Source organism: Lolium rigidum, chromosome 5 (genome assembly GCF_022539505.1).
Source record: "Lolium rigidum isolate FL_2022 chromosome 5, APGP_CSIRO_Lrig_0.1, whole genome shotgun sequence".
Taxonomy (NCBI): domain Eukaryota; kingdom Viridiplantae; phylum Streptophyta; class Magnoliopsida; order Poales; family Poaceae; genus Lolium; species Lolium rigidum.
The window spans coordinates 245,996,373-246,005,173 of record NC_061512.1 but is presented as its reverse complement, the minus strand read 5'-3'; the positions used below and the strand labels follow the sequence as shown (position 1 = coordinate 246,005,173).

The following is an 8,801-nucleotide window of genomic DNA, read 5'->3' as shown; positions in this document are numbered from 1 at the left end:
TGTATGGCTTCGATATTTTTCGTCATGGCCCTAGCCCTCCTCCAAGGCCCATGGTCAGAATTGAAGGTGAAAATATAAGGGCGGTGGAGGAGATGTGCATTTGGCGTCTAAAATTTGACCAAAATTTGTTTTAACAATAAGTTGGTTATAACTCCTATTAGATACATTTAGTTACTCATGCATTAGACCATGATTCAGTAGCTAATACTCACTATCAGTCTACGGTTCAGTTATCTCTTTTCTTAATACATTAACTGAATAATTTCTCTTCTGAGTTTTGGGGAAAATCTATACGACTATTTGGATAAATAGTTCATAGTAGGTAGTGTCGGTGCAACATGCAGTGACTACAACAAAAAAAAAAAACTGTTAGATAGTGACAGGGGCCAGGGGTGTTTAAATAATTATTACTATGTTTTTGGTCTTTTTCTCCTCCCACTGTCTCCGCATTGCCGATGAGCGACGTCCCTACACTAGCCATGGCTAGAGCCTCTAAATCTCCTGAGATAGCTCTAGCTCTACCTTCTCCTGCCTTCTCAATCCACAATATCGACATCACCAATTACATCTCCTTCCAACTAGAGATGTTAGGCAAGCACTACCGCAAGTGGCGCACCATCATCCTCTTCCCCTCACCCGATACAATGCTCGTGATCATGTGGAGGACGAAACCAACTCCCACCTTGTCGATGGGGAGTGGCGCAAGACCGACAAGACCATCTCCCTATGGTTCCTCGCCACCATCGCTGATGATCTCCAAGAGTTCTTCATGACCACCGATAACTCCGTGTATGCGACCTAGCAAGCGGACCTCGACTTCTTCACCGAGAACACGTCTGGGCGGAGCCTGCATTTGCGACGGGAGTTCCATGATCTTCGGTAGGGCGACAAGGATGGCATTGGAGAACCTAAACGAGATTGGCACACTACACCATGTACCCAGGTTTGGCCCCTCTTGGTGGAGGTAAAGCCCTGCTCCTACTCGATTATATTGATGTCTATATGTTTAGAGTGTTGCATACGGGCGTAGATTGATGGCTATGGAAGCTACGACGATGAATGGTTCTCTCCTTATGATATCCTTGTCAAGCTTTATATATGCAACTTGACCTAGGGTTTTACATCATGCAAGCAAGTCATCTAAAATCCTAACCAACTGCCACCATTGATTCATTTACTTGTTCTCCACGATGGTCTTGGATGGATCGATCGGGTCTTCACGTCATACTTGTCCTTGGTAAACATGTTTAGCAAGTTGGCGACTAGATCGGGCCACCCCGGTCTTGTTCAATGACAAGCTTCCTTGGGCCTACCGGGTTGGGTATTCCCTCGTTAACCTCCGGCCACAGAAACCGAGGAGGGAACCGACAACGAAATAAAGCCAAGAGCATCTCTTTGAAGATGGGTCGAGGAGGAAAGAAGCGGCATAAGGCGGCGCAGCTCAGCAAACTCAGGGAAGGAGGCTAGATGTGACGCCCGCATGGAGGACAAACAGCACTGTGGGCGTCGGCAAAGACGAATCTTGCGTAGCTTTCGCTGAAGCTCACCCACACGAGAAGGCCAACAACACCATGGGACACGATGGAAGAGGGCATGCCAGATGTTAACATGGTAGGCAGGGACACTACAAGAAGACCCCTCCTACAACAACGCATTTATCTGTATCTAAATATCAATATAGGCGTTGCTACCGTCTTTACCAACGGATAATGATGCGTTGCATTTTTGGGTGTTGCAAGGACTCAATGCAACGCATATAGCTCCGTTGGTATCCATGGATAAAGAGTGTTGCAAAATAGCAACATAGTTCAAGCATCAGCTGTATGCGTTGGTAGAAAATATAAGTGGATTGATCATTTTATTTAAAATATATTTTTTATTTCAAAATAAGCATTACTTTATGGACTACATTGTTTGAGCGCCTCAATCTTTTTCTCAGCGAGATAATATAATTTATTAGAGACATACCGCAGCACACTGAATAAAATAGTATCTCGTGGAGAAATAATCCAGTGCATATTATATATATCGTTATAAAAATACATAAATTGCAGACAACATACAATCTTGATTCTGCACTTTGAATGACTATTACAATACATGGAAATTATTCAAAGAGTACACTGGTTACAATCTTGATTCAAAATGACGATCTAACTACTCTATATAATCCTACTAATATTCTGCCTTTATATGTGCAGAGCATATATCTGAATAAACTCCTTGCTGATCATTTGGTCCTGCAATAATCAAATTTGTTATTTCAGTATAATAGTGGCAAGCTATACGGGTATAGTGAATTCTACTATTACTTGCACCAAACAGAGAGAACCAAGAAGTAGAGACAAACTAATGATAGTACGTATTAAACTTCAGAAATGGAACACTTGCCAGAAATCCAATTGGAAAACTGTTCTCTTTCAGCATCCATTTCTCCTTTCTGAGTCATATAAGGTCCGAAGATATAGAGCAGTGGTACTCGAAAAAAGTAACCCCTTGGTTTCGTCCTGGGCTCCCGCGAGTCCCAGGGCGAAACCCTAGTCTACCGCCGCCGCCAGCCCCATCCTCCTCCTCCCCTGCCTCGCCGCCGCCAGGAGGCGCCACCGGGCGAAGCTTGGTCGGCGTCGGCGGCGGCGGGGCGCCTTCTCTCCTCCTCTCGGTGATGGCGGCGCGGGCGGCATCGGTGCGTGGAGGCGCGGCGCTGGGCAGGGGACGTGGCGGCGCGGCCGTCCGACGGCGGCGCGGCGGCTCTGCGGGCTGTGCGTGCTCGGGGCGGCGGCGGCTTCCGCGGAAGCATCTGCTACGGCGGGCGGCGCGAGCTCGGCCCGCTGAGGTCTGATGGAGGCGGGCGGCGCGGCGCGAGGGTGGGTGTCCACGGCGCTGGGCGGTCGGGCGGCGGCGCAACGCCCTACAAGTGGAGCCGGACGGGCAGCGCGGCCAGGGAGGCCGCCTCGCGCTCGGGTCGGGGCAGGGGCCCCGGGCCAGCCCACCAAGTCCCCAGATCTGGTATCGCTGGCAGCCATGGTGCTGCAGGTGCCGCTCTGGCCACTTCCAGGTTCGTGGTGTTGTTGCTGGCCGTCGAGTGCTCACGGATGCGGAGCCCTTGCTATGTGGTCCTCCGGGCTCCCTCGGATGTTCAGCGGGCGGAGTTTGGACGCCGGGGCGGCGGCCCTGGACGGTGGGTGGCGACGTCGACCGGAAGGCGGGTGACGTTCGCTGGTGCTGGCCGATCTTCTTGGGCCGTGTGGACGGTGAGGAGTCGGCGGAAGGCTGGGTGCGGCGTAGTAGTGCTCCGGCGCTTTCTTCGTCTGTTCGTTGGCGTCTCCATTGTTCGTTCTCTCTGCGCCAGATACGGCAGGGTTGGTCCTCGGACTGCCCGTTCTGTGTCCGTGCGAGTTCTGTGGGGAGCTGCCGGGGGAAACTCCTGGCTGGCTCGGTGCCAGCCACATCGGCAGCGACGATTCTATCGCCGTTCTCCTTCTTGAAGGGCCGGTGAGGTAACCCTCCCCCTTTTCCTCTTCTTCCCGGGTGAAAACTCAGGCTACTGCCGGGCGACGATGGCGCATTGCGTCGTTCTCCTCCTTGGAGGCGCCGCTTTGGGTTGAGGGGACAGAGGGCTATCGGTGTGGTGACAATGACGGTGGTGCGGTTTGGGTGTGTCTTTGGTGAGGCCTATGGTGGCAGTCAGCAAGTTCAAGGCTTTTTTGGGCGCTCAACCACCTCGATGTTCTGTGTTGGCCGATGAGATGGGAAGGGTCCCTCCTTCGGCAGCAGCAAGGCGAGGCGGTCTCGGAGCCGGATCTTCATCTCTTTGACGCTGGTGCTTCTCCTCTTCGCTTGGCACGTCTCTTTCCGTCCGCGGCAGCTCTCCGTAGCTTGTGCTTGTAGGCTCTTTGGTGACGCGGCCGAGTGGAATTCTCTGTAGTTCCTCTAGGGCTTTGCCTCTTTCTTTTACCTTGTTGCAAGTTTGTTGTAATTAGCACCGTTGTATCCTAGCCGGTTGAGGGCTTTATTAATTTAAAGCTGGGCTCTCGAGCCTTATGTTTAAAAGATATAGAGCAGTGCAGATGACGTGTAGGTACCAAAAATACAAATCCAATACTATATGCACTAGTGGTCAACCCTCGCCCCAAGCTTGTAATTAAACAATCCTGACTCTAAACCAATGGGAATGCATTGTTGTTATATATGTCCACATTAAACTCCGTTTGAAAAGATTACAAAGAGCTTCACATACCCAGAAATACTAGAGCTGCTGAATCAAAACTATATAAAGAATGGAGCACTGGAAATATAAGACATGGATCTCTCCAGAAAAGAAATAGAACACATGCATGTAACAAACCATCCTTATCAGTTGAACGCTGATGGATGGTGATACACCGGAGCTTCCCATGCTATTGTCTGACATCTTGTGCCCAAGCAGCATTTATTCTACACATTGTAGTAAGGGCAATTTTTTTTTGTATCAAAGTCCGTAGCAGACAGGTTTTTATTCTGTATAACATGTAGTAGTAAAAGGTAATATAAATATAAGATGCAGTTGATATTATGTAGTATCAAACTTCAATATAATAGGAACATGTATACTCCTACCCTTAAGAGATTAAGCTGGAAAAAATTGGAAAGTAGCATACAAACATTTCTTATACTGATAATTCAGCATTCATAATTGAACAACAGAACTCTTTGTACGCCAATCATCGATATTAGTGTTGCTGATCATTACCATAATTTGAAACTTAAAAAACAACATCTTAAGGGCTTCCTTATTTAAGTGACACCGAAGGTGAAGAAGTTAAATAATAAGGATCATCTGATTCATAAGGATTGGCATCTGATGTTTTAAGAAAAACACACACTTCCATAAATACCTGGAGGAACAAAAAAAAAAATAACCTGGACAATGAGAGATCTGCCCAAGTGCTTATTAGTGACATTGCGCACCTGCAGCAATTTGCAGATCCTCGTCAGCAGACAACACCTCAGAACCTCGTATTGGAAAACAGTAACCAGGGTTAACCAAATATTAAAATATAGGAAAACGTAGTGATGTAGGAATAAGATGAGAAAAAAAGGCTGCTCACAGGAGTGCCTGCCCATCGTCAACCCATTTTCCAGGCTCCAATCCTGTGCGTCTTCTCTGTTCCGCTGTAGCAAAGGAAATAAAAAACGTATGAAAGCAGAATTACTAATGAAAGAGCACGCACGAATTAGAGAGGAGAAAGGGAATAAGCTCCGTTAAACCTAGTACTAATGAAAGAACGAGGACTTACCTCCCAACCTAGCACAATGAACTGTGGCACGGACGCCTCCGGTAGAGTAGGCACCCTCAAACATGGACCTGTTCACATGCGGAGATCCAAGATAGAGAAGAAGCAGCCTGGGGATGAGGAATAGAGAGATCGACCGGGATAGAGATCGAAATACGGCTGTTCGATCAGCACGCAAGTCAGTTACCTATCTCTGGCGAAGGACAACTCGAGGAAGGTGGCCGCGGGAGCAGGTACTTCGTCCGGTGATCACCGATCTAGGGTTAGGCGGCTGCTGCGTTTCAGACAGCGGATGCGCAGCAATCTGGGAGGACTGTGGACTAGGCAGAGGAGATAGCAGGGAGGACGTTCCTTCGGTCTAGAGTACTTGAGATCCCCGGCAACGGGAGATCGTAAATTTTGTGATGAGATTGGGGCGGCGGGGACTAAGGAGGAAGAACTGGTGAGAAGGGAGAAGAACGAAGGGCAGACGTCTCGATGGTTAGTAGATATAAGAACTACCAGCTTCTTTATGGACCTACAAACAGAGAAAGGTGAACTTTTTACGCGCAAGCAGATCGCGCCAGAGCGTTGAAATTTTCATCCTCGCCGCGCGCAAATTTTTGGAATATATATGGGAAAGATCTATATGGTTTAGCGCCATCTGTTTTAGCATTTTTTGTTTTCATATTGTTGTTCTCTATTTTAGTTCAGTTTTTGTAGTGCGAACAACGGATGTAGCCTGCAACCCATATATGCGTATCTACGGATAAATTTTGCAACGTATATTTAAGTAGTTGCAAGTTATGCGTTGCTTAAAGGGGAGTTCTCTTGTAGTGGGAGAGCTACGGCCAAAACGCATGAAATTTCGGGTTGAGCAAACCTGGGAGAGACTGAGGGAGGAAGCGGTGCAGAAGAGTAGGGGAGACTCGTCTAGAAACAACCTTGACGACGGCATGCGGGCTGAGTGTGGCACCGACCTCCATGCCAGCGCAGGAGAGCTGATAGAAGAAATCCCCACCGCCCCCCATCACCAGTGTTGTGTGGCCTTATCCGCGACGGCGTCCGGGGGCGACAAGGCAGGGGCACAAGGAAGGGGGCGGCAGCGGAGTAGGCCTAGGGTTCGCCCCATGGTCACCTGGAGGAGATGACGTGAGGGGGGCTACGAGGGTACTTTTGACATTTGCGTTCGATGGAAGGTATTTTTTACGATTGTGTTTTGCAGATAAGTACTACCTCCATTCAAAGCTTAAGGCTTATATTATTTTTAGAAAGTCAAACTATGTCAAGTTTGACTTAGCTTTTACGAAAAATTATTAACATGTAAAATACAAAATTAATATCATTAAATAGATAATGAAATATATTTCCATATGGTATCTACAAAATATTATATTTGTTGATAGATTGTTCTAAAATCTTGGTCAAACTTTACTTGATTTTATTTAAAAAAATAAGCCTTTAAACTTTGGAATGGAGGTAGTATATTTGTAAGAAAAAAAACCCAGTGCACTACACCGCATTGAGTGCAGAGCTCAGCCATGTACTCATGTGATCGATTCACCGACCCACCTGCATTCACACGTCGCCCCATGTTGCATCGATGATCTACCTCACCTGGCTCTGTTCCTCTTCCCCTTCTGATCGAATCTCAGAAATGGAGTTGATAGAAAAAATGACAAGTTGGCAGGATTACAAAAATCTGAGTAGTTTTCCGCCGCTTTGCTTGCTGAATCACACTTGCTACAAGAATCTATACAGGTCGTACTACTGCCCGAGGTCAAATGTATCGGCCGGTGAGGCACATGGCGTTACGTGCGCACGAATGCTGGCCAGTACGACGATGCCTGCGATTCCGGTGGGCGGTGGCAGCCTGCCCGGTGCATGCACGCGCCTTGCGGCCCTAGACGGCGACGCGGCGTGGGCGAGCCACCGGGTGCCGGGCTCCCTCTACGACGGCGGCAGCCAGTGGCGACGGGTGATGAAGTGCCACGTGAAGGCGGTGACCACGGCGAGAGTGATTGGGCTCGACGCCGAGGACGTCGAGGCGTGGCTGGAGCTCGGCGCATACGGCCACCCGCTGCCGCTGTCGCGGCTGCGGCCGAGGTTGGACACCGTGTTGTTGACGACGGGCAGCGCCGGCGACGAGTTCGTGACGCCGACGGTCGACTTGAGGCTGGAGTACATAAAAGTTTGCAGAAGCAACATTAGTACGTAGGTGTACGCCATGAGGTCGACAAGATTTGTTAACGTACGCCGTCACGAATGAACAACTTTACTCTACCAACAAACTACGACTTTCATGGCAGAAAACGTAGTACAGTAGTACATACGCATGCAAGCATGAACGGCAATAGACGAACCTGGCGATGGCGGTGGTGGTGGGGCAGAAGACGAGGAGGTAGCCGGCGGTGCCGGAGGCGCAGGTGAAGGTGGACGTCGCATCATCATAAGCGTAGCTGTATGCGCGCGGGCACGCGTTCTTGAAGAACATGGAAGACGCCGACGGCCGGCACGCCGCGGGGGTCCCGAAGTCCCCGCTGCAGCAGTCCTCGGGCTTGCCGAACGCCTCGCACGCGCTCTTGCAGGCGATGCCGGCGCCGTCGGGGCCGGAAACCCTCAGGTCCGCCGGGCACGGACCGTTCAGGTCCGCGCTGCACCCCGTGGCCGCGCACCCCGCCCCGTCCGCTGCGGCGGCGCCGTCCGCAAGCTGCGGGAGCACGGCCATTGCGATGTTGTAGCCGTCCACGAGGCTCACGTCGTAGAAGTCGTTGCCGCCGGAGCCGGCGAGGGTGAACTCCGCGAGCGAGCAGGGCGGGGCCGCGCCGCCGCCGGCGCACTCCATGGCGCCCGAGCCGCAGTCGCAGGTGCCGCAGGAGAAGCGGCCGTTGGAGTCGTACCCGCAGCCGGTGCGCGCCCACAGGCGGCCCGACCACGCGGAGGGCGCCTCCACGGCGCGGGACTCCCCCGGCGCCAGCGCGAAGCCCGTGGTGTCCAGTGTTGGTGTGCCCGCGCTGGACAGGAGCCCCGGCCACACCGTGTAAGCGCAGGAGTTGGTCAGCGTGAACGTGGTGGACAATGCAGGTAAGAAGAGCGAGCTTAGAAGGAGGGAGACGGTGAGCAGCGAACAAGCCGCCATTGCCGGCTGCAACGAGCAAGGATGTAGATAAGTCAGGAAGGTGACAACAGCTGCTAGCTTGATGGATTCAGGTGGAGCTCGGGACAATGCTATGCAATGCGCGCGGTAATGTGCCGGCTTATAACAAGGGATCGAGTGTGAGAGCGGAGACAAGGGTGGACTTGGACCTGGGGAGGCTCGTGATGGACGGTGGTGGGCGGTCAACAGGTTGTTCTGCACTCCTCCCTGAGCCATGACACAGAGCATCGGCCGGACACTGCCGGTGTGGTAGTTTAACATGCTGACTAATCATGATCACTTGCAGTTTTTACTCTGTTTGAAGCATGCTCCGACGAATCAGGTTAATCTACCAGGGAGTAAATTTTTTGGCTTCGGATCACGAGAGAGGCATCTGCCAGCCTCACCAAGGA

At 50.9% G+C, this 8,801-nt stretch overlaps 1 protein-coding gene across 1 annotated transcript; it reads right to left on the bottom strand.

Annotated features, from left to right (window-relative positions):
* Positions 1 to 7,202: 7,202 nt before the first annotated feature.
* On the bottom strand, positions 7,203 to 8,391 carry LOC124657396 (thaumatin-like protein 1). The gene is made up of 2 exons (XM_047195953.1): positions 7,616 to 8,391; positions 7,203 to 7,428 (listed from the first exon to the last, which is right to left on the bottom strand). Exons 1-2 carry the CDS (start codon positions 8,389 to 8,391, stop codon positions 7,203 to 7,205), a joined length of 1,002 nt encoding a protein of 333 aa, XP_047051909.1.
* Positions 8,392 to 8,801: the final 410 nt, after the last annotated feature.

Coding starts and splice junctions, on each gene's coding strand:
- LOC124657396 (XM_047195953.1), bottom strand. CDS start 8,391: ATGGCGGCTTGTTCGCTGCTCACCGTCTCCCTCCTTCTAAGCTCGCTC. Junction 7,429..7,615: donor ACCACCACCGCCATCGCCAG/GTTCGTCTATTG, acceptor TATGTACTCCAG/CCTCAAGTCGACCGTCGGCG.